Source organism: Loxodonta africana, chromosome X, assembly GCF_030014295.1.
Source record: "Loxodonta africana isolate mLoxAfr1 chromosome X, mLoxAfr1.hap2, whole genome shotgun sequence".
Lineage (NCBI taxonomy): Eukaryota > Metazoa > Chordata > Mammalia > Proboscidea > Elephantidae > Loxodonta > Loxodonta africana.
In genome coordinates this window covers 170,082,851-170,109,861 of record NC_087369.1, presented here as the reverse complement: position 1 = coordinate 170,109,861, position 27,011 = coordinate 170,082,851, and the positions used below count along the sequence as shown (strand labels likewise).

The following is a 27,011-nucleotide window of genomic DNA, read 5'->3' as shown; positions in this document are numbered from 1 at the left end:
AAGTCCTAGCCACACCAAACTCTTGGAAGATCCCCAAATATACTGTGCTTTTTTCATGCCTACACCAGTGCCCGCAGCCTTGTTTCTCCTGGCTAACTCATCCTACCTGTACTCCGGGTCTTCAGTAAGATTTCACTTTGCCTAAGAAGGACTTTAGGAGCCCCGGTGGCACAGTGCGTTAAGTGCTTGGCTGTTAACCAAAAAGTCAGTAGTTTGAACCCACCAAACGCTCCACGTGAGAAGGATGTGGCCGTCTGCTTCCATGAAGATTACAGCCTTGGAAACCCTATGGGGCAGTTCTACGCTGCCCTATATGGCCCGACTGACTCAGAAGCCACCCAGCAGCAACAGGTTTTGGTAGTTTCTTCGTTTAAGTCCTTTACTGATTCCACAGCATCATGCCACCCAATTTAGGTCATGCCCTCTGTGTGGTCCCACCTCACTCTCTGCATCTTAACACTCATCATATACCATATACTGGGACCGCCTGTTGATTCATCAAGCCCTCCCACTGGACCCTGAGCTTCTTGAAGGTTTGAGATACTATCTTTGTATGCCCGAGAAACTTTTGAAGTGCCCACTATACAGTGAATGTTCAGTAAATATTTCATGACAGAACCGGATGAAATCAGATGGGTGGTTCCTTATCACTTATTCTCTGTAGCTTTCTCCACATAAACAGGAATACATTATTAATGCATATAAATATTGGAGTTAGCATACCTTAGCAACCATTTAGCCGATAAAGAAACCAAAACCCTGAGAGGAGAAATGCCTTATCCAGTATCACAGAGCTATTCCCTGCCTTGGGCAGGTGTGGCATGTGCCTCCTGACTCCCAGTTCAGTCTTCGTTCCACTATGGTGTGATACCTGTGTGTTATCTGCAACTTTCAATGATATACATTCTTTGTGCGCTAGTACTCTTATTTTTTTTTTTTTGATTCAACATCTTACAGGCCCTGATCTCCAGGGAAATCTGACAAAGATGCCTTCGTATTTACCAAAAGACCTTTATACTTGAATAACACTGTATTTCTTTTGTACCCCTCTTAGCATAGGCCATCCAAGTTACGTCTGATGCTGAATAATGATAATATATCCTATTTCCCAGGATTTTGTAACCACCTACTGTTGACACTTAATCTTGCTTTCTTCCAATTTTCAACCTACCCATGTAGTCAAATGCATGGTAAGAAATTGGCAGTAAGATCTTTAAGCACTCTATTTTGAAGTTTAGTCTTTAATCATTTAGCAAATGGAATTTTCAGAGACTTTTAATGCCTGTCTAACATAAAACTCCCTAGCATAAAAAAAAAAAAAAGGATTTTCCTTCATTTCTTTGTGGAAAGTTCTCCTGAGAGGAAATGAAAAAAACTTTTTAAATGGCCCCCGATAAATATGCAAAAGAAGAGGAACTTAAGATTTAAATACTGGTACCCATCAAGTCTTCTGAGCAAGCCAGACTGTCACCTGGGAATGGCTAGTTCAGAATAACTGGTTATCGGAGGTTCAGGAGGCAAAGGTGCCGCTTCTGGCCAGGAAACAGAAACAAGCTCAGCAGGGATTCAGGGGCAGGTTAACCAGTAAGCACGGAACGCCACAAGTAAGCAAGGTACACACGGGCTAAATAGTGTTTACTTACTAATCTATAGCGCACAATATTACATGGGTTTCACCACATCAAAGATCCTGTGAGACAAGGAAAACCCAACCATTTTACCTGAGGATCCTTTCTACCTACCCACCTCTAATAGACTGTGCTCAGTTCTTTGAGGTGTCCATACCTTTCAGGAATTCAGGAAGAGCCCAGAGCTAGGCAGAACAGGTGATCAGAGAACCAGGCAAGTACCAGAATGAAACACTGGACAAGCAGAGGCCATGCCAGAGTTGCCCAAAATGACTGCAACAGTCAATTCTCAGGCACAGTCTACCTACAAACCTGTCACTTATTACTAAGATGCTGACAGTAAAAGCTTTCTTTTCTTCCACTGCACATATTTAAGTTTTTCCGAATGACAGAATATGTTCGTGTGTACGCAGACAAGAGTATGTGTTTAATATCGTTTGGTGACATATGCAAAGGCATTGTGTGGATCATAAGAAATTATGGATAACATTGAGAAGAATGAAAATCCCAGAAACACGTAATCGTGTCCATGCAGAACCTGCACATAAACCAAAAAGCAGTGGTTCAAAAATCAGGAAAAGTGTGCGTCAGGGTTGTACCCTTTCACCATACCTATTCAATCTGTATGATGAGCAAATAACGTGAGAAGGTGGACTATGTGAAGAAGAAGAGGAGATCAGGACTAGAGGAAGACTCATTAACAACCTGTGTTATGCAGATGACACAACCTTGCTTGCTGAAAGTGAAGAGGACTTGAAGCACTTACTGATGAAGATCAAAGACCACAGCCTTCAGTATGGATTACACCTCAACATAAAGAAAACAAAAATCCTCATGAGTGGACCAATGAGCAACATTATGGTAAACGGAGAAAAGACTGAAGTTGTCAAGGATTTCATTTTACTTGGATCCACAATCAACAGCCATGGAAGCAGCAGTCAAGAAATCAAAAGATGCATCGCATTGGGTATATCTGCTGCAAAAGACCTCTTGAAAGCGTCAAAAAGCAAAGATGTCACCTTGAGGACTAAGGTGCACCTGACCGAAACCATGGCGTTTTCAGTTGCCTCATATACATGCGAAAGTTAGGCAATGAAGAAGGAAGACAGAAGAATTGAAGCCTTTGAATTGTGGTGCTGGCAAGGAATACTGAATATACCACGGACTGCCAAAAGAACCAACAAATCTAACTTTGAAGAAGTACAGCCTGAATGCTCTTTAGAAACAAGGATGGTGAGACTTTGTCTCAGGTACTTGGGATATGTTATTAGGAGGGACCAGTTCCTGGAGAAGGACATCATGCTTGGTAAAGAAGAGGGTCAGCGAAAAAGAGGAATACCCTCTATGGGACGGACTGACACAGGGGCTGCAACAATGGGTTCAAACGTAACAATGACTTGGAGCATGGTGCATGACCGGGCAGTGTTTTGTCCTGTTGTACACAGGGTCACTGTGAGTCGGAACCGACCCAAAGGCACCTAACAAGTGACACCCTATGTAATTATGTTTTGAAACCATGTGACTGGGAATATGGAGAATTCTTTTCAAATATCTTTGTTTTTGCCTTTGCTTCTACGATAAGGAACTTAAGGAACTTATCCCCCACATAATGTTAATTTTTGACATACTTAAAGATTCGAAACCAGGAGCAAACATCTGTCAGACTAATTTTTTGCGTTTTCATAAGTGCAACTTTTTAATAAAAATTTACATCTAGATAAACAATCTTCAGATTTTTGAAACTTTAATTAAAGATTTTAAAAACATCATGATTTTGAACTGAAAAACATACACGTTTAGCACACAAATATTGTATTATGAATCAACTCCAACTCCATTTGAAAACATGTGAATCAAATTACAGTTTTAGAAGTTAGTAATTCACATTTAAGCAAGTTAGCGCCTTGCTGAATTCAGCCTTTGTAAAAATAGACTTAGTGCATATTATAATGGTACAATGTGTTTTTGTACCATTTTGTTGATTTTTTTTCACTTCCTTAAACATTATTAAGTTCTTGAAAACTGGTAGAGAACAGCTAACTTCCTATGACATGTGAAACTTCCAATAGTAACAGTTAAATTTTGTAACAGAACACTTTCTAGATTTTTTTTCCTATCTTAAGATTTTAAAAGCAATCATTTGTAAGGATTGCATCAACATCAATTTAGCAGAGGAAGATCAAACTTTATTGAAACTGCTTGCATACAAAATATATTGCACTATAACCAAACAAATGTCAACATAAAATCCAATCTGTTGTAGCTAATATGTACAGAGAATATTGCCCAAGAGCAGTTACATTACAAGGTCATTCTACCTTGGTTAATTATCTACAGTATTTTAAACCAAACAGCTTACAGATGATGTGTGCAAGGTACCAATTTCTGTTTTCAAAATCTATACATTCCCAAAATAAATAACTAGAAATCAACATTAATGTTTGGCAATACTTTTAAAAGACTTTTTAATATTTGTTAAATCATGTGCAGTTTGTTGCCATTTTTATATGCTTATTTGTATGCAAGGAAAAGTAACTGTAAAATGAAAATCCAAAGAAACAAACTCACAAAATACATCAGAGGCAGAACTTAGGTTTGTACGGCTCTGTACAGATTCAGTGGTACCCCTACTCGGAGTTATTTTTTAAGAAAAATATAACATCTTAGAGTGAAGGTCCTTCACATATTTTCTCCTCAGTAAATTTCATTCATTAAAAAAAAAATCAAAAACAAAACTGAAACCCAACACATCACCAAAAAAGACCCCCAAAATAACAACAAAAAAGTATTATTTGTTAATCAATCCTAGTCTGCTTTCCAACTCTGCTTATACATTAGAACTTATATTTCAAACTTTACAAAACATTTAACCTGCTTCCAACGTTTCTTAGACAAAGTACCTGTACTTCACAGGGTTATTATACACACATGGCAATGACCATCCTAGCTCCCCGAAACAAGCTTGAAATTAAAATATAAAAAAAAAAATGCACAAAACTTGGGGAGGATAAAATAAAAAAGGCTCTATGTTAAAATTGGTCATCAGGCCAAAGGGCAGGCATAATCCTCCTAACTTTCCACCTAGCTGAAAACAGTTTACCTCTCTCAAATGAAAAGATAGTTATTTCTTCTCCTGTCTATACAGAAAAATTACACATCCCTTCAATAACACTATTTGTCAAACTTCAGTGCAACGAAACAAAAAAAAACAAAAACAAGTCCTATTCCTTATACTGCCTAACCTGATGTTTATGTAAGGAAAAAAATATGGAAAGCATGCATTCTTCTATAAAGTACTAATGTTTGACAGGGTTTTGCTACATCTTTAACGTTTAGTGTTTCCAACTTATCTTCCCTGAAACTCTGCATCCAAATATAATATTCCTACCTGCCAAGATATAAAAAAGGCACAGATCATACAACTTTTTTGCTAATGAAAATGACAAATGTCACATCACACACATTTCAGGGCCCACTAAAATACTGGAAAAGTGGACCAGAACATAAACTGACACAGGACATGAAATGACATAGCATTTCACGGAGACTTCTATATGAGATTGAAAACAGAAGTCCAATACGATTACCATAAATGCTATTTATTCAGAAAAACTGAAATGTATTGGTGAGCTATCACTCATTGCAGGAAAATGGTTCAAAGTAACAAAGAATATCACTGCTCAGTGACTTGGGAAAAAAAATCAAACAAAATAAAATCTGTCCTGAAGTGCTAAATATACTTAAAAGCAATATTTCAAAATTCAATATATTTTTTGTGCAAATCTGAAAATTGTTGCTCACAGCCAATAACAAAAAAATAAAAAGTCTCAACAGAATTTGTGTTCATGTCATGCCCTGCGCCATCTTGCCTACTATTTGTCTTTGGCCTAACAAAGTTTTCTAACATGGAATAAGAATTACGGAAATAGTATAGGAAATATAACTTCGGTATTATGCAGTTTAGGGTACTCCATTCACGAGTGGTTGCTGCCCATCCACGCTGTCTGGCTTTTCTTTCTTCTGGTTACGATCTTTACCCGTGCGCAGCCGATTACCTTCACTGGAGGTATTCTGTAATGTTTTAGTGTGGACACTCCTTTCATTATTGCAGTCAACTCTGATCTAAAACAAGTTATATGTGTTATATATATAGACCATATCCTATTTTAATCTGTAAATTGGCCTGACAAGAAACTTAAGCCTGAAGTGTAAATTCCACAGGTTAAAAGGGAGAACGGAGGTGGGAAGAGAAGAAGTGCAAGAAATTAAGTTAAGGTAGGATCTTTATTTGGCTTATGATTTTAAAACATTCTTCTTCTTTACTGGAACACATTGGTCATCTCACTGCATCCAAAGTTAGATTAAAAACTCACAATCCTACTGTGTCTTCTTCTAAGCAGAATAAAACAGTAAGAAACAAACAGTTAAAATGAATTCTTACTACTGATTACGAGAAGACATACATGTCTGTAACAGTAGAGTTCAAAAAGAATAGTTATTCTCCAGAGATTGTGAAACCCAGGAGGAGAGTGAACAAAATAGTCTTCCTATTCTGATTTTGCTAAGATAGGAACTCAACCAACTCACTTCTTAACCAGCCCTTCCTTTACCACACCTTTCAGTCTATCATAGGTATGGTTGAGTTTCTCTATACTAAGAGCTCTCCTCGTTTTATAGTAGAAAAATGAGAGTTGGTTTATAGCAATTTGTATTTCAGTAAGGCAATCTGGATGACCATACTAGGTTAACTTTGTTTTAAGAATAAGAATGGTATAGGGGAAACTTGAAGAAAATCTGTGTAAGGACTGGAATCCTGGGAGATAATAGTATTCTGGGATCTACAAAATATTTTAAGTGCCAGCACCAAACACTTCAATACTTAACAGAGTTCTAGATGCTGCACAAAAGGAAGATAATACTGACCAATAGGGGCTGAAACAACTACAAATACTGATCTGTTTCAAGTACAAATGCCAAATGTACCCCAAAATGTTTCACTATAATTTCAAAGCAGGTTTCACTGTTGGGTCTGGGTGTGTGTTTTAAAATGTCTGGTTGTCAAGGGTTCAGTGTTTTGAGGTGTATCTATCCTCATACTTATATAGAAAGCACAAACTTTTTATTCGATATTCCATTTTAATTATAAATATATACTTGTAAATACGAATCCTTTTAACCAATGTGATCAGACTGTCCAGTTAATCAAACAAGTCATTTAAAATGGGGAATTACAAAACTGATGCATAAATATCTTAAATCTTTGTAAAACATATATACGTACATTAATTCGCCAACCTTTTTATCTAGGTCCAAGGTCTTTTCTATGCTGGTCCTTAAGAACCTGTCAATAGTTAACACCTACTCAGAATTGCTATTAATTCTAATGAATATTCCACTATAAACTTTCTGTTCTTAAAAAAAATATCTTTCACTAATCTTGGGTGTTGGTTCCAAACCAATCCACAGTCAGGGGGAAGGGACCCTTAAACACTTGGATTAAGAATTAAAAGTTAAAGAAGAAATATAAGAGAGCCTGAGTTCTGGGAATCAAATACCACTCCACCATGTGCCAGCCATGTGACCCTGGGCAAAGGACTGAACCTAAGCTTCAGTTTATTCACCTATTAAACAGAACAATAAAGCAACTTACCTCAGTGGGCTGCTGCTAAGATTAAATTAAACACACAAAGCACTTAGCAAAGGTGCCTGGAAGTGCTCAGGGGTAATTTTAAAATGATTTAACAATGGGGTCAGTGCAGGTGATGAACAACCGAGACTGGAGCCTCAGAACCAGGGCTTTGAACCAGTTTGTTCCTGGTTTAACAAGATCTTATCACATTTTAACAAGATCCCCAGGTGATTCTTACGTATACACTGCGATTTCCTATGGGAATGTGTATACGTAAGAACCACCCGGGGATCTTGTTAAACTGTAGATTCTGATTCAGTATATCTTGGGTGGAAATGCAAATTCTCAGCAGGAGTTTGAATTAGAATGAACTTGTTTGAAGTCCTACTCACAACAGACTCTGGTCGTCAAGACACAGCTGAATGAGTCACCATGTACCAGGTGAACATCATCAACCCTGTAATGATTGCTATTTATGACAGCAACACCTTCTTTTCCCTAATTTCTACTCAAAGAGGGCAACTAAGGAAAGAAGGGGCCGACAGGGCTTACTCAGCTCTCTTAGTACACTCCAGGATATTCCTTCTTTTGTGGAACTAGGGAGAGACCACCAATGTGGTATTGATCTTAAAGTCACAATGTGGCTGTCAAAGTTTTCACGAAAACTTAGACTACATAGGCTCTAGAAAACTCCTCTTATTTGTATACTTGTCAAGAAGCACTAAGATCGCCCAGAATTGTAATGTTGAGGGGAAAATATTTCAGATACAACAAATGTGTCATCTTTCAACATGTTGAAAAATAAAGTTATAAATCTGTATTTCAAAAAATTTAGACGTGAGGAGGCCAACAGGTTTACCTGAAGGGATCCATCTGTTGTTCTTCCTTTAGCCTCTCTTGGGTTGCGTGGACGATTATCTGTTCGGGAGTGATCGTCGTTTCCTATGGCAATATTTTAAAAAGGTTCAACGGTTACTGATTCTGAAATGCACATCTTCTATTTATTTAGGGCAAAGAATCGAAAATGCGATCAACAGCCTAGTGATTCCAGTTATATCATGTTTAATAATTTAGCAGGCTACCATGGAACTTCAGTTGTTCACATTCGCCTTTATTTCTTAACGAATGAAAGCCTTTGTACCTTTGAAGCCTCCTCCACGCCCTCTTCCTCCCTGTCCTCTTCCTCCGCCTCCACGCCGTCGTCCATCTCCTCTGCGCAGGAAGTTCTCCCTCTCTTCCTCTGTTGGAGCTAATGACCAATCACTGAGTTCATCTCTGTGGTCAGATTCTGTTTCAGAAGCATTTGATGCTTCAGAATTAGTTCCTATCGAGAGTTAAAAGTTATATACCATTGTCCGACTTAAAAAAAAAATTAGGTTAACAGAAGCTTCCAGGGGTAATCCAATACTTTTCCCAACTTATAAAGCCACCAAAAAGTACTACCACCTTCCATTTTGTAAAATAAATTATTTTAAATTCAAAATGAAGGGCTTCGTGATTATTTGAGATTATTTTGGTCACAAACATTTTTGGTTCTCATTTAAAAAATAAAAGGTATCTTATTAGCCACCTAAGTTCAAACCTAAGTGTGTCATATCATTAAACAGCTGCACTCCTTTAAACATCTGTGCTCTCTGGAGGAAAAGTTGTCTACAACAGTTAAACGTAATACCTTGATCAACAAAACCTCAATAAAGAGAGCTCCTTTTAACAGGTTTGGCCCACAGGCAGAGGAGAAGGCACATTTCTTGGTCACCTCTGGGAGAGTGGTAAATTAAGGCCACCATGGCAAGTGTCTCAGGGAAGGGTCTCTTGTGGGGCCAGGGACTGGACCTAGTTGAAGGAGAATATTCTTGCCTGAGGCTTGATCCACAACCTTCCCTCCCACTCCAAGGGGAATGACTGATCATGGATAAAGACATTACTACAAATTGACTTATTATGCCTGAGAGGGTTGATGACTTAGCGGATGGAGGTGTGGACGAGAGCTCAATGTTGAGGTAGAAATGCATCAGTAAAAAGAGCAGACTGTTGGGAGAGGGATTAGGGTTTAGGATCAAGGTTGGCCTCAGGAGTAGGTGTCTTCTCCCCCACTCCAGAATATCAACTCTACTACCTCTCTCTCTTCCTCTGTTGGAGCTAATGACCAATTATAGCTTCACCATTATAGCTTCACTCCTGTGGATCTTGAAGGCTTTTCCATCTTAAAGAGTTCCTTTTTGAAATGCAAATATTTGTGAGATGGATTATACCTTATACCATCATTAGCAAGTTACATAGTTGATAAACAGTTGAGTAAGTAAGACAGTAGACCCGGCAGGTGGGAAGAGGGTTCGGTGAAAAGGTGTTGGGAGAGAAGAAAGAGGCACTAACAGAAGAGCTGGGAAGGCAAAGAGAAACTCTGCCTACGTCTTGACTGTGCCTAGGGCTGACTTTGGCCATGTCACTCAGAATCACCTTAGGAGCCATAGGATACAGGCCCCTGATTTATATAGTCCATTCAGTAAGTATGACCTGCACATGCCTGACATAAAATGAGCCACAGTACACAAATGAAAAAGGCTGCTCTTTATACAGTAGTAAAATCAGGAGAGGCCTTAAGAAGGTCATCAACACACTAGGGCTTAAGCAGATTTATCCCCCATCAGAACATGGATGGAGCTCACACCTGCCTTGAGAACTACGTGTATCATTATCAGGATTTACTATAGATGCTTCTTGCAACGTGATTAGACCCACTGTGAATTGGAAACCACATAGTGAGAAATTGTTATAATGGGGTTCTAATGAATATTAGAGATTAGCAGCTATTAAGTCTAGAACAGATAAAGTAACTGAGTAAAATGCTTAGTTTGTACCTGAAGTATATCCAGGACCGCGTCTGCCGTGCCCCCTATTTCTGTAAGGTCTACTACCTCGACCCATTCCTTGACCATCATCAGTCACATAGCCTTTTTCCTTATCTGTACGATTTGGTGGTGGTCTAGAACTAGCTCCAATCTGTCGCAACTGCTCATCAATTTGTAATCTCTCCAAACGCAACTGGTCTACTTCCTATTTAAAATATACAAGATAACAGTAAAAATAATTTGACATTTTATTTAATAATACCTTTCGCCTTTTCATCAGATAAAAAGTACACTGGAAATATTTCAATTTCAGTTCTAAATTTACAGTAAAGACTGTTACACAAATTTATCAGGAAATGGAATGGTCTCCTTAAAAAGAAAATTACTACAGATAACAGGCTACTGATGTCCCAAATTAAAGACAGAACAAAAATACTCAGCATTAAAATTATACTGAATAAAATGTAAAGTTGTTTCATTTGGCACTATTATCCAACTATTCTACTGCTAAGGCACAGATACACTGTTTTCGGACTTCTTGATGACAGAATATTAAATAAAACAACTCTAAAGTGTATGAATACAAATCAATGACATTTAAGGTTTAACTAGCTAACCTTAAAAATCACACATTGTAAATAATCATAATTGAAACAGATTTGCCAGTTAATATCTTGATTTACAAAGCAGAGTTTGGGCCATATTTTGTTTTCGAAGAACATATACTACAGTTGGTCTTTGGATGTGAGTAGACAATTAGAAACAATTCTTTTTAATTAGCTGAAAATGCTGATATTCCTTATATGAGGGAGAAAAAAATTTAACAGCTGACCAGAAGAGCTAGGTCTTACATCATGCCCTAAAATTGTCTTCAAGACTACGACTGTTTGAAGAAGTATGACAAACAGTATAAACTTAGTTGATCAAAACATACACCTGGGGTCCACTGACAAACCCTTATAACACAATGCTTGCAACATGTCAGGTTCTGTCAAATCCAGATAGAATCTCAGTTCTAATCCTTGTCCTTCCCATCCATTTTAAATTCCTCATTTCCTGACTACTGACTACAGGGACAGATCCCACACATTAGTAGTACTGGGTGTCTCAGTCAAGCAGAGGCTGTTGCAGGGACTATCTGCATGAACAGGAATTGGAGGAGCCCCTGTAAAGCTAAGCTCCCAAAATCTTGGTTGTGGAAGCTTCTGGAAAAGAAAAGTCAGGTAAGGATCTAGGGGAACTTCACTGGAGCTCTGATCCACAATTTCCGTTTTACAAAGGACTTGAGCAAAGGAGAGACTGCAGTTGAGTGGCTTACTCAAAAGGTATAGTTAAAGCTCATGGAATGGGTATATCTTGCAAAACAGAATGGCAGTTCAGATTATCCCACTGGGGCAAAGCAGTCCCCTTTTGGTGAGAGATGCCAGGCCCAATCAAGGGAAGATCTGGTGATGGAAAGAATGACAACGGGATACTGCTGACAACCAGAAAAGATATTCAATTGTGAGCAATCAATGAAAAGATCTGAGAAAGAACATCAGTCAAAAGAACAAGGGTTTTGATACAATGGAACCCTAACTCTCCGGGTCTTCACAATTACTTAAGCTAAGAATAGGAAGAAACACCCAGACATGCAAACACATACAACAGGTTACATATAAAATACACTTCAGAGCAAAAACACATAAGCAAATCAAAGGGGTATCCTATCCGCAAATTTTGCTGAATGACACCTTCCTAGCTGTAATTACTGACCACCATAAAAATTAATGAAATGCCCAGCTATTTTTCTTCCTTTCACTCTCACTGGCATACAAGAAGAAATCATGTACTTTTTACTCTTTCTTTAAAGAAATCAACAAAAGAAAAACCTTAAATTGGCACCATAAATAGCAGAATAGAAACTTGGATTACTTTTTAAAGACTATTTAAAACCAGCTTCACTATAGTTTTGATACATACAGATACAAAGACGAACGAGATTATAGAAGTGAAATGGATTAAATTTCATTTCATTAAATTATAGAACATTTTGGCCAAAAGGAATTTTAAAAAGCATCTAGTCTAGGGAAGTGACCTGCCTAAAGTCTCATAGCTAGTTCAAGGTGAAACAGAGACCAGAAGCTAATCAGAGGATTCCCAATCCAGTGCTCCTTCACTACACCTTGTCACCTCCTGGTTTCTGCCTTCTAGTTTGCAGTCTAGAGGAGGCATGGCTGTACAAACACTAAAATGAGCATTTACAAAAAGACAGTAATAGTTTATATTCTGTATAACAGGGTATCAAAAAAATACGAAGGGTAAACATTTAAGTAGAGGACTTCATGAAGCACTGGGATTGCCTTGATAAATGACATAAAAGGGACAACAAAGGCAAGTGTTACACAGAATTTGGTCTTAAACACACACACACACACACACACACACACACAAAAGCTAGAAAGGATCAACTAGTTTAAGAGACTACCCAAGGATTACCTAAATTGAGTGCAAGGGCTTAACAGAAGAATAATTGGAAATAAGGGAATTTACTGAGAACTGGAATATTGGTCCTTAAATTTGCTATGATGGAAAACTGTTCTGTTTTCAAAAGGAATATAAGCTGAACAAAGTGAGTATTCTATTATCTTTCTATATGTAGTTCATTATCTTAAATATATATATGCATATAAAAAAAATACGTATATATATACGTATATATGGTAGAATGAATCCTAACTGCTGAAAGATTTACTACGGAATCTTTATATCGTAGTGCAAACGGATTAGAAGTTAAAATTCTTTTTGTTCTTACCTTTAAATAGTTCAGGTGATAATCCAAAAGAACAGTGGCATTAGCGATGCTGTCCTTTGTTCCCACAAAAACAAATGGTACCATACCCTGAAAAAGAAATTGCAACAATGATCCTATAGAATGATGGGTGAGTCTGAATAATGCAAATTAATGACTAAATCCCTAGCACAGGGTATGGGAAACAGTAGGCACACAAAAGTTTGTTGAAAAAAATAAAGCAACACATGAAAACAAAAAAGAGATCCTATATTTTATACAACTACTGTGAATAAGGACAGATCAATATAGCAACTGTTCAAATGCATCAGGTTATTACACTTTAAGGACAACTATTAAATGTTGGCAAAATCACAAATTACTTAATTCAAAATTTTACAAGCTTTAAGATGAGATGCATAAACAAAATGAATACGTAAAAACACTCCAATCCATTTACTATAGATTTTATCTAGATCAAATTCTTTTAAAAAATTCAAAATTAGATGCTAAGGCTACAAAAGTAAAGACAAAATTGATTTTGCTAACCAAGTCAACAGGGTACAAACAAGAACACAAACAAACAACACTAGGATAAATAAAAACGCACTGAGGAATTAACCTGTAAGAAAAAAATCTAGGCACCTCCACGAGCATATAATTTAGCAAGGCCCTCCCTATATATTCCAATAACTTACTTTGAAAATTTTAAAAGGCTGAATCACAAGGAAAATTCGCTTGTCCCGTAATGACACAACTTCAATGTAAGGATAGATTTTTTAAGTATAATAAAAACTTTTCCTTCCAGCCCATCAGTATAATCAGGAAAAAAAAAAAATTTATGGTCACAAGTTATAAGAAAGCCTGGCCACAGTTGTGTAAAACAATAGCTGGCAATTATGACAGACGTTCAAAGTTGACAACAGTTCAACATTTCACTCCTGAAGAAATGTACACGGTCACTGATATTCAGAAGTGACTAAAGAAAAGCCACGTGGTAGTTTTGATGTGGGCACATGATTTTCAGGGCGAAGTTAAAAGGTGTGAGAAGCCAGAAGTTGTCCCTTGAGCAAAGTATCATTCTTTATACAAAGAGCCTTCATTTCATAGGTGTAGCTACTGCTGGGCTGCTTTGGCCTGCTTGAGTTCAGTATACAGGATTTTTTTTAAAAAGGTACGTGGGGCCGGATCAGGTTTTTCTTTTCTCCTTCACATTAACATGGCTGCTGATGGAGAGCAAAACTGAAGAACTAGGAAAATACTGCTTTCAGACTAACCTTTATCTGGTAGGTAAGGCACTACCTCCTAGTAGCAACAACCACCCAAAGAACCAGGTACTGCTGAAAATCCATAGGCTTCATTCACAGTATTTCTTTGCATCATATAGTACATGAACTACAGAAATAATCAGGCCTATGGATCAGATGTCTTTTCTCAAATGCATCATTTTTGGCTGTTTTTTCCCCAACTGACTTTGTTACAAAGCAGTTAACCATATTATTTCCCAAAACACCTTATGATGAAATACTACATGCTTCCTTCCCTCTGGGTCAAATGTCACCAAAATAAACTTTAAAACCCTACTTCACAGATTTAGTTAGATCGACTTTGGAGCAAATCTTTTAAAAACATTTTCTCTTGCAGCATGTCCAAAGTGTTGCTGTACTCAAGTGCCACTGTGATTTAAGCACATTGTTAATGGACCTGAATATTAAAATGAAGAAAGGTGAGAGTAAAATGATAAGCAGAGTGGTGGTCTTCAATATGGACACCAGGAAAAAGTTATTCCCTCTTCTGGGATGAGAACTGGACTGCCCAACATAGAGGAATATCTGATCAACTTTCTCTTTGCAAAATGGCATTTTTGTTTTTAATCTCTTGTAAATCGTAACATTTTTTCCATAAAAAAGTTCTCACAGGCCAGATAATATATTAAAAATCAAAGCCCTGCCCTCAAGGAACTTACAAGGTGATAGGGGAGATCAACAAGTAAACATCTTTGCAATAGGTGCTCTGATGGGGGTGAGCACATGGGAGCACATAAGGAGAAATGGCACCTGTGGCAAGTACACAAGGAAAGCTTCACAAGGAGTAAGGTCAAGCTTCACAAGGAGTAAGGTCAAAGCAGAGGTGGCAAGTTTAAGGTAGCTATCCAAAAAGGAGAAAGTGTTCCAGGCAGAGAAAGCAACGGACAGTATATAGGCAGTCCCTGGGTTATGAACATCCCACTTACATACAACCTGTAGTTACGAACCAACTCCCGTAAAGCCTATCATATTAAAAATTCAAGGTGCATACAGTGTGGTTCGTGATACCAAATGGGCACTACTTTACGATATGTATGAAAACATTATTATTATGATTATTACTGTATTACTATGTTAAGATGTTTTAGTATACCTGGAAGTGTTTCTTTAATGTTTTTTATGCACAGAATGGCACACTATATACTAGGACAAGCATCTGAGTAACTAACGTTAGATACCAACCGTGCCTAACTGTTCCAACTTATGAATTCTACTTAAAGACAGATTTAGGAACAGAACTCGTTCATAATCCAGGGACTGACTGTAACGATGTTCAGAGAACTCTAAATACTTCAGTATGGCTCAAGCTTCTATAGAGCGCGAGGAGGAAGAATGGAGAGAGATGATACCAGAGAAGTAACCTTGAAGGGTCTTATAAGCAACATTAAGGATATAGAGGCAGAGCAATGGACACACATACCCACAAACACTCTTCCACCATCCCCCAACCCTGATGATCATTTGTAGTCTTTCTTAACAAGGGGAATAAACATTAAAATATAAAATTAAAACGTATTTTTCAAGGAATGTTTTCCTACCTGCCAAGCCTTGAGTTCAGGTTTCTGGGATTCCCCTGCTACAATTGATGAAACCACTAACACCTAAAGCAGTATAAGGAATGCAAGTGATGTCATTAACTATAACAAATGATACACAGAAGCCTGAACGCAGGACTTTCACTGTAGGACTTCTAAACCCATTTCTAAATATTTAGGTTAGTTCAAACATTGAAAACCAGTTTCTAATATATGGTTTTAAGTAACTAATGCATCTAACAGAAGGTACATTTTCAACTACTACACCTGCAAAATTTCAAGAGATACAGCATGAAAACATCAAAGTCTACCCTCAAAAGAAAAAATGCAACCATTAATTGCAACCCCATTATTTTATGTTTACAGCATACAATTTGTCACTGTGAATAAATGGAAGGTATGTATTATTTTCATTTATAATCTCTCATAAACTGGCAATCAGATTTGAAAAAAATAGAACATGAGTAGCCTACAAGTCTAACCAGAGAAAACACCCAAAACACCAACTGTGACATCTGAGTAGAAGAAATTACGTTTAGTGTAATTCAAAGGGACAAATATTTCTTACCCTCTGGACTTTAGTACTGTTAGGTTGAGAAAAATGGGCACTGTTTTCCTTTATATCTAAATGTTTCTTTTCTTCTGAGGGATTAGGTCCAACCCTTGAATTGTTGGAAGGTAGGGAATTTGGTGGAATAATTTCCTTGGTAAAAAACACAAAAATGCAAAAGAGAAAAAAAGACCAATTTTTAAGAAGTCATTTAGCATTATCATTGTGTCAATGATCACATTTTGACTTAAAAATGTAAATTATAATAACCAGCTTTGTTATATAAAATTATAGAATGTAAAATCATTACTAAATATGAAGGGAAAAAAACCCCAGAAGATTTCACTTCAGTTAAAAGAAACTTTCACGGAAGAAAGAGGCTAGACAATATGTGGAAATCTTTTGGGGGATAGTATTTAAAACAATAGTAGATTTGCACAGAAAAGCACACCCTCATTCCCCAAACCCATACAAATACTGTAAAAGTTCTTCCCCAAAAACATAATATGCATGAAGATGAGGGTTATAACATTTAAAGATGAGAACCACAGGAAAGAGATGTTATGTCATATGAAAAGGTAAAATCACATAGAATAAACACACACACACCAAATCCCAAAACTAAAAAGCCAAAGCATGGAAGTCAGCAAAACTAATCAGAGTCTCAATTTGTCTTTGTCAGCAGCGGTAACATCTGAATAGTGCTTTACGAATAAAGCACTTCCACATGTATTATTTAATTAAATTGTCATAATGCTTGACACAGTGATATAGGTTTAATATTAAAAAAAAATTATGACTACCCATTTGAAAGATCGGGAAATAAGACTTCAAGGGGTAAAAGTGACCAATCCAAAGTCACAGCATTAGAGAATGGCCAGAGGCCCTTATCGACACCTGCAACCTTAACTCTATCAGGCAGAATTTTTACATTCGCATTACCTGCACGTTACAGAGGCTCTAAAACAAGTACGCCAAATCAAACAATCAAAAAACCTGTACTTTTTCTAGACAAACCAGAAACACATGCACTATAACATACCTCTTCTTGTGGAACATTTTTCTCATTTTCGGCCTCAATTCTCACTCTTACAACTCCTGACTTGTCCACAATCTCTTGAATCAGTTTTCCATTTTTTCCTATTACTTTGCCTAAGTTAAGAAATGAATAAGTCATGTTCGGTTTTAAAAATACATACCTCAAGCCAGTAAGCATACCCCACTGTAAACTATCACATTCATACATATATACACACACACGTATATGTATGTGTGTACATATATGTATGAATATTGAACTATATATAAGGTTTCAAAACCAAAAACGAGAATCTTTTCAAGAAGACAGAGTTAAACTAGTTTTCTGTTTTGTTAGGTTATCATCGTTTTTAAACTCTTTTGGTCAGGTATTAGAATTAATTAATACTTGCCAACGGATTGGGGAATTCCGAATTTTTAAGGCAGTACAAAAAAGGATATGCTTTAAACTTGATGGTACTGAGGTGTGTAAAGGTCTATAAAAGGAATTAAGGAAAAGAAGGATAGATAATAGAAAATATATTTGCTTATTTGGCAATTTCAATTCTATCTGCATCTGATTTAAATCTGCTTTTTTGCCCACGATAAATACTCTCAGAATTCTGAATGGCATATTTAAAAAAAATACTCTAAGTTTAAACAGCGACTTAAGCAGCTATATCAAAAACCAAACCCCACAACTGTAGAGTCGATTCTGACTCATCGCAGCCCTACAGGACAAAGCAGATATGCCCCATAGGGTTTTCAAGGTTGTAAATCTTTACAAAAGCAGACTGCCACATCTTTCTCCTGCAGAGCAGCTGTTGAGTTCAAACTGCCAACCTTTTGGTTAGCAGCCGAGCAGTTGTACATACATCTAAAAGGAGTGCAAACTCTTCAAGACAATGTGTTAAAAGAATATAACTTCTGTGTATTCCTCACAAATTAGAGCACTATATTAAAGGGTGAATGGATTAGTCACAGAGTAAAAGTGAACAGATTAAGAAAGCACACTTTAAGATAACTCAAAACCACACCAAGAAGTTTATCGTCAGTTTTAGATTAAGTATTATTCAGTATCAAACTTCAAAGACTTTAAATACTAGTAATAAACAGGCACACAATTCTTTCACACTTTTACAAATAAATTTTAATCATACAATTAGTGGGAAATGACTCTTCATGTTCATCATTACACATTAGTGTAAAGCAAGGCATTACAAATACAAGAACTACTAATTCTAGAATCTACATCTGATTCCCAGCGCTCTCTCCCAAGGTACTAAAGCACCCTTACACGGGGCACGTCCTTCACGTGCTTGCCTTACCATCTCATCAAAGGCAGTGTCAGGGAACTGCCAAGTCAAGGGGCAAAATTAGAGGCCAAAATTTGCTTTAGCCAGTCCTAGATCAGAATCCAAGGAAAGGCCTTCTCACAACAGGAACTTCTTGTTCTTCTAAGCAGAGCATAGCCTCAGTGCTCTTGCTGTATTTGGCAGCCTCACTCACCCCGATACACCTATTTTGGTTGGTTGGTGGTCAGGGAAAAGAGCTAACACCACTAAATCAGAACTAGATCTAGGTCCTTTTGTCAATTATTTCCATTCTTCTGCTCTTGAAAGAAAGGGTGGGGGATGGGGTGGGGGGGGTACCGTAACTGAAGCCTTCCCACAGTTCGTTTTTAATCACTAACACATTTTCATGAATTATGCTGATTTTAATAAAGGTCTGAATGAAATAGCAAAAAGAAAAGCGAGATATTGGCACATGTTTCAATTCAAACAATATCTTCTCTATTCTAAGTACTGAGTGCTAACTACAGCAGACCGAATAATTAAACCATTTCGTTGTCAGAGGGGGTGAACAACAAGCAAATTTTAAGAGGAATATAAATGAGTGTACATACTGAAGACAGTTTGTGAAAAATGAAGAAATCATAAATCAATGAGGCTCAAACAAAACTCATGCAATACTGATTATGCCATCTCCCTCAAGACTTGCCTTGCCAAGTCTAATTATATAAAAATGCTTTCTGAAACCTTCCAACATTCCCTGTGTTGCAGTAGACAATCTTGAAAACAGATTTGTTTTGTTTTACTAACCAGAATCTAAACAAAACAAAAATCAGTCTGACCGTATGTACTTCAACAGGCTTTCTGACAGAAAGGTCACTTCTGGGATCCTCTTCTTTCCATGAAAGACTACAGGTAGAATCTGCTTTTAATATCGAATAATCTAATTCTACATTGTAACAACAACAAAAATTCGTTGCCATTGAGTCCATTCCAACTCATAGCGACCCTACGGGGCAGAGTGGAGCTGCCTCAAAGGGTTTCCAGGGAGTGGCTAGTGGATTCGAACTGCTGACCTTTTGGTTAACAAGAGTAGCTTATTTCCAAAAGCCAATTGACAGCTTACTCCAACTCTGCTCTGCTGAACTGGATGGCGCTTTTCTTCAGTGAGATGAAGGAGAGAACGTTACTATTTATAGTACCCCTACTATGCCCAGAACAGTTAGAAGCGCTTTATATATTTTCCTGTTTAAGCAGCACAACAACTCTGCAAGGTAGATACTATTATTATATTTGTTTTACAGGTGAGGAAAATAAGACTCAGGAGGGCTAAGGCACTTGCCCAAGGTCACAAAGCTACCCAAAAGTGAAGTCAATATTCAAATCTAGATCTAATGCCAATGCTCAAGCCCCTTCCCCCACCATCAAGCTGTCTCCAAAATAACTCCATGAATCTGCTACAGAAGTTAGTATTGAGCACTTCAAAAAAAAAAAAAAAAACTGCCTGTTGGCTATATTTTTATAAGAGCTCCTATAATTTAAAAGAACTTTTTTTTAATGTATGCAATCATTTGAGAAACTAAATTAGAAATAAATCACTCATTGCTCCACTGTCTTGAGATAATCACTCTCCCCTGAGCTATACACACATTTTCTACTCATACAAGTGGTGTGCAAGTTACCTCAGCGTTACACAGTCATGTTCTAGTTGTATGCAGTATACAGTTGAGCTAATTATTTTACTAGCATTTTCACTTTATCCTCAATCAAACAGTAATTTTCTTTGAGAAAAACACTGTTCCTTGTGTTTGTAACAGCACAGAAGAAGTAGGATTGAAACTAAGAATTCCTTGTGTTCTTCTTCTTTAAACTTTTCCATAAGGCATGTATTACTTTTTATTATCAGTCATGGTATTGTTTAAAAGATAAAAATTGTACAGGTAGTATATCCCAATTTGACTGATAAATTAAAAACACAGGCAGTGTTCTTTAAAACTGTACCTGGTTTTGATATGTTCTACCAAATATATCTGCAGCATTTGGGAGCATTGGTGAAGGGTCCCTATGTATTTGCTGGTATTCACGTTGGTGATGACCATGAAACAAGAATACTCAAGTCAAACTCCAGAGACATTCAGAGTTACGTCTAGCTTTTATTAGACTTAATTAACCTACATTCTGAGCCCTGGTGACACAGTGGTTACGCGCTTGGCTGCTAACTGAAAGGTCAGCAGTTAGAACCCACCAGCCGCTCCACAGGAGAAAGATTCGGAAGTCTTCTTCTGTAAAGATTACAGCCTTGAAGATCCTATGGGCAGTTCCACTCTGTCCTATAGGGTCACTATGAGTTCAAATCTACTGGACAGCAACAGGTTTAATGGGTTAACCTACATTCGGACCTTCAAACTTGAGATAATTAAGAATGCTACCATTTTACAGCTCTACCATTGTTGTTAGGTGCCGTCGAGTCATTTTTGACTCATAGCGACCCCATGTGACAGAGTAGAACTTCCCCATAGGGTTTTCTTGGCTGTTATCTTTACAGAAACAGATCACCAGGTCTTTCTCTAGTGGAGCTGATGGGTGGGTTCAAACTGCCAACCTTTCAGTTAGCACCCAAGTGCTTAACCGTCTGTGCCACCAGGGCCCTTTACAGTTCCATTAGAGATCAAATACTGATTTACTCCAAAGTATAAAGCCTCAAAATGCCATTCATTTTGAAAAACATATTCAATTTAACACACATAGAGTATACAGCTAAGAGGCCATGCAATATTTATCCATCCAGGTACCAGCAGGTCTGAACAAGTAATCTCTTTTGCATACCTTATGAAAATGTAATCCATGAGCATCACGTTTACCAAATATTTTCTGTAAACTGTAGCAACAGACCATATTTCAAAGATTAAACTTCAATGAAATGTCCCCACCAGAGAAGGAAAATGGAATTCTACCTGTATAGATGAGTTTAGCATATATCAACAGCAATTTGTGACTCACCAACTAAGTTCCTTGGAACTTGTATGACATCTTCAGCAAATTCAAGAAAGCTTCTAGCCTTTTTCACTGCATCCTGGTCCTAAACAATGAAAAGTTGCAAGACAAAAGATGGGCCAGCTGAAATACTGATTTTGAATTAAAAAAAAAAAAGAAACACTATTTAGGAGAATATTACCTCTCCGTAAATATGAAACGTGCAGGTATCTTCATCCAGATCAATAGCAGTGACCCCAGGTACTTTTCTAGCTTGCTGAATATTAGCACCATGTGTACCAATAGCTAGACCCATCAGATCTTCTCGTACGATAAACTGTTCATGAAACCTTGAGGCAAGTTGCCTTGAACTCTGAAGAGGAATGCAGGTCTGATTAATATGCTTTATCAAATACTAAGCCAACTGTATTTAGGTCAGCCATGTAAATTATCTTACCCTGTATACCAGGGGCCGATAAGTCAGTTTCAGTTGAAAACTAACAGGCTTTAGAAAACACCTCCCACAGCACAAGTGTTTTTAGGTTAATGAAAGTCTATGCCATTTGATATATTTTTATTAACAGGAAAGAGTTTGTTGACAATTTTCCAAGACAACTTTTAAAAACCTATTTGCAAGGCTGCCTTAGTTAACCAAAGACTTCAACAATGTAATTAATTAAGAAGCAGATCAAATGTTCCCAAATAATAGTAACAAAAAAAAAATAACCAGCTCACTGGGTCTGACAGACTCAATGTTATTTAAGTAAAAAAGTATTAAAACACTAACTTTATAGAAAATTTAATTCACTTCATTTTTATTAAAACTTGAGTGTATTTTTTTTGAAAACTGCCATTTTTATAACTTCTCACTAGATACTGTATTCTAGACATCCCTCTGTTGAAGCAATGACATTAAAATGGCAGCCCTACCCCCACCACTTCCCCAAACCTAAAGAAAGAACTTCCCCAAACCTAAAGAAAGGAACTATACACATTATTGGTACAGTAGTTAAAATGAAGGAATAAGGAGTGCCAAAGATTTAAAACTTATATACGCATCTGAAACCTAATGAGACCAGGGTCTGTAAGACCTTGTCATCTGGATCCACAAATATGATGAACTCTTTCAAGTACTCGGCAATGCCAAAATTAAGTTACACTGACACCCTGAACTTGTGAATAATCACTCTCTTTAGGTAGTATCAAAATTTAATGTTTAGTTCTAGCATGCCATTAATGAAAACCAAAACACATTAGTGGCTCCTGCTGAGAAGTGGGAATTCCTTATCTGAATATGTGAATCTCTTTAATATTAGTAGTGAAGAAAGACAGGCATGCATACTAGTTTTTCATTATTCAACACACCTGATAATTTCAATGAATGAATATAACTAGTATAAACAATTTTCAAAGTACAATATCCATTCCTTTAGATTACACTAACAAAATATACAAATGTTCCTAGGACTTCTCAAGATGTTTTTTGAGTCCCAGTTCATTCACCTGGTTCATTCTTTTCATTAATAATTCACCGATAAATGGTAAGCCAAAGGTATGATCACAGATCATTTAAGAAGAATTAGACGTTTAAGGAGAAACATATATTTCCGTAATACTCACAATGATAGTAAGGAGGCTGCTCTGGCCTACCAGTTATGAGAGAATCACTAAAGAAGCCACAAAATTGTGAAAACAAGGACATCAACAAAGAATGAGAGCAAAAACGAATTAAACAGACCTCAAAATTCTATGGCCATAAGGAAAACAAAATAGCAAAAGGAGATATGAACGTCTACTCGCCTCCAATCACATATCAAGCTGGAAGCGAGCAGAAGTTTAACAGGGTTTTACAAGAACATAGCCTTGACTGCCTTCTCTTAAAATGAAGTTTGGAACTCCTTATTTTTCTTTACTATTTCAACATGGTGTTTTCCCTCTAATGAAATGAATAATGAAGAGGAACTCTGGGATTTGACAGTAATATACTTGAGTTGGCATATTAAACTAAAATCCATTTCATTTCTATGGTAATGGATGGAAGTACTAGATAGTTATCAATGAAAACAAATGTATGGTGATAGAAATTATTCAAGGATTAATAAAAGTAGACAAAATGCACCTTAAGAGACAAAATAGTAAGTTAGGGAAATAGCCTCGGGCAGGAATCTGAAGATAGGAGTTTTAAAGAGTGACAACCAATTAGAATGAAGAACTTCTATACCCTTTTAAACAGAGATAAACATATACAATGAGAGGAATATGATTAGATATTTAAATACTCTCTAGTACTTTAATGATAACCATGTTATATGGAAGAAGCACTGCCTCATTTTATTAGCAGCTTTGACAAACTTCTAGTGAAACTGAATTCACCAGAAGTCCCTTAGGATACCTTCTTCCTACTCTGTCTTAGTCCGGAAGCTCAGCTGAAACCTGTCCTCCATGGGTAACCCTGCTGGTATCTGAATACCGGTGGCATAGCTTCCAGCATCACAGTAACACGCAAGCCCCCATAGTACGACAAACTGACAGACACGTCGGGGACTAAGACTAGGAAGAAGGACCCGGCAGTATACTTCTGAAAAGCATTAGCCACTGAAAACCTTATGAATAGCAGCGCAACATTGTCTGATATAGTGCTGGAAGATGAGCCCCCCAGGTTGGAAGGCACTCAAAAGATGACTGGGGAAGAGCTGCCTCCTCAAACTAGAGTTGACCTTAATGACATGGATGGAGTAAAGCTTTCGGGACCTTCGTTCCCTGATATGGCACAACTCAAAATGAGAAGAAACAGCAGCAAACATCCATTAATAATCAGAATGTGGAATGTACAAAGTATGAATCTAGGAAAATTGGAAATCATCAAAAATGAAATGGAACGCATAGACATCAATATCCTAGGCATTAGTAAGCTGAAATGGACTGGTATTGGCCATGTTGAATCAGACAATCATATAGTCTACTATGCTGGGAATGACAACTCCAAGAGCAATGGTGTTGCATTCATCATCAAAAAGAACTTTTCAAGATCTATCCTGAAGTACAACGCTGTCAGTGATAGGATAATATCCATACGCCTACAAGGAAGACCAGTTAATTTGACTATTATTCAAATTTACGCACCAACCACTAGGGCCAAAGATGAAGAAATAGAAGATTTTTATCAGCTGCTGCAGTCTGGAATTGATCGAACATGCAATCAAGTTGCATTGATAATTACCGGCGATTGGAAAGAGAAAGTTGGAAACAAAGAAGAAGGATCAGTAGTTGGAAAACATGGCCTTGGTGACAGAAACAATGCCGGAGATCAAATGACAGAATTTTGCAAGACCAACGACTTCTTCATTGCAAATACCTTCTTTCACCAACATAAACAGCGACTATATACATGGACCTCGCCTGATGGAACACACGGAAATCAAATTGACTACATCTGTGGAAAGAGACAATGGAAAAACTCAATATCATCAGTCAGAACAAGGCCAGGGGCCAACTGTGGAACAGACCATCAATAGCTCAAGCTGAAACGGAAGAAAATCAGAGCAAGTCCATGTGAGCCAAAATACGACCTTGAGTATATCCCACCTGAATTTAGAGACCATCTCAAGGATAGATTCGACACACTGAACACTAGTGACCAAAGACCAGACGAGTTATGGAACGACATCATCCATGAAGAAGAAAAGAGGTCATTGAAAAGGCAGGAAAGAAAGAAAAGACCAAGATGGATGTCAGAGGAGACTCTGAAACTTGCTCTCGAACGTTGAGCAGCTAAAGCAAAAGAAGAATTGATGAAGTAAAAGAACTGAACAGAAGACTTCAAAGGATGGCTCGAGAAGACAAAATATTATAATGACGTGCAAAAAGCTGGAGATGGAAAACCAAAAGGGAAGAACACACACGGTGTTTCTCAAGCTGAAAGAACTGAAGAAAAAATTCAAGCCTTGAGTTGCAATAGTGAAGGATTCTATGGGGAAAATATTAAACGATGCAGGACGCATGAAAAGACGATGGAAGAAATACACAGAGTCATTATACCAAAAAGAATTAGTCGATATTTAACCATTTCAAGAGGTGGCATATAATCAGGAACCGATGGTACTGAAGGAAGAAGTCCAAGCTGCTCTGAAGGCATTGGCAAAAAACAAGTCTCCAGGAATTGATCAAATATCAGCTGAGATGTTTCAACAAACAGATGCAGCGCTGGAAGTGCTCACTCGTCAATGCCAAGAAATATGGAAGACAGCTTCCTGGCCAACTGACTGGAAGAGATCCATATTTATGCCTATTCCCAAGAAAGGTGATCCAACCGAATGTGGAAATTATAGAACAATATCATTAATATCACACACAAGCAAAATTTTGTTGAAGATCATTCAAAAATGGCTGCAGCAGTATATCAACAGGGAACTGCCAGAAACTCAGGCTGGTTTCAGAAGAGGACGTGGAATCAGGGATATCATTGCTGATGTCAGATGGATCCTGGCTGAAAGCAGAGAATACCAGAAGGATGTCTACCTGAGTTTTATTGACTATGCAAAGGCATTCGACTGTGTGGATCATAACGAACTATGGATAATACTGCAAAGAATGGGAATTCCAGAACACTTAACTGTGCTCACGAGGAATCTTTACATAGATCAAGAGGCAGTTGTTCAGACAGAACAAGGGGATACTGACTGATTTAAAGTCAGGAAAGGTGTGTGTCCGGGTTGCATTCTTTCACCATACCTATTTAATCTGTACGCTGAACAAATAATCCGAGAATCTGGACTATATGAAGAAGAACGGGGCATCAGGATTGGAGGAAGACTCATTAACAGCCTGCGTTGTGCATATGACGCTTGCTGAAAGTGAAGAGGACTTGAAGCACTTACTAATGAAGATCAAAGACCACAGCCTTCAGTATGGATTACACCTCAACATAAAGAAAACAAAAATCCTCACAACTGGACCAATGAGCAACATCATGATAAATGGAGAAAGGATTGAAGTTGTCAAGGATTTCATTTTACTTGGATCCACAATCAACAGCCATGGAAGCAGCAGTCAAGAAATCAAAAGACACATTGCATTGGGCAAATCTGCTGCAAAGGACCTCTTCAAAGTGTTGAAGAGCAAAGATGTCACCCTGAAGAATAAGGTGCATCTGACCCAAGCCATGGTATTTTCAATCGCATCATATGCATGTGAAAGCTGGACAATGAATAAGGAAGACCGAAGAAGGATTGATGCCTTTGAATTGTGGTGTTGGGGAAGAATATTGAATATACCATGGACTGCCAAAAGAACGAACAAATCTGTCTTGGAAGAAGTACAACCAGCATGCTCCTTAGAAGCAAGGATGGAGAGACTATGTCTCACATACTTTGGACATATAATCAGGTGGGATCAGTCCCTGGATAAGGACATCATGCTTGGCAGAGTACAGGGTCAGCGGAAAAGAGGAAGACCCTCAACA

General features: G+C 37.5%; 1 protein-coding gene across 16 annotated transcripts in view; it reads right to left on the bottom strand.

Moving 5' to 3' along the window:
• Window positions 1–3,792: 3,792 nt before the first annotated feature.
• The window catches only part of FMR1 (fragile X messenger ribonucleoprotein 1), a 56,161-nt gene continuing 32,942 nt past the window's right edge, over window positions 3,793–27,011 (bottom strand). For 2 of the 16 annotated variants that reach the window (XM_064277657.1, XM_023539109.2), the window contains 10 exons: window positions 21,753–21,923; window positions 21,578–21,656; window positions 17,311–17,420; window positions 16,287–16,421; window positions 15,722–15,784; window positions 12,901–12,987; window positions 10,116–10,311; window positions 8,399–8,581; window positions 8,117–8,199; window positions 3,793–5,750 (listed from right to left, as the gene is read on the bottom strand). In XM_064277657.1, coding sequence (XP_064133727.1) covers window positions 5,589–5,750; window positions 8,117–8,199; window positions 8,399–8,581; window positions 10,116–10,311; window positions 12,901–12,987; window positions 15,722–15,784; window positions 16,287–16,421; window positions 17,311–17,420; window positions 21,578–21,656; window positions 21,753–21,923 — 1,269 coding nt within the window. In that variant the 3' untranslated portion in view covers window positions 3,793–5,588. The other 14 variants (XM_064277664.1, XM_064277665.1, XM_064277666.1 and 11 more) reach the window with 14 other exon arrangements.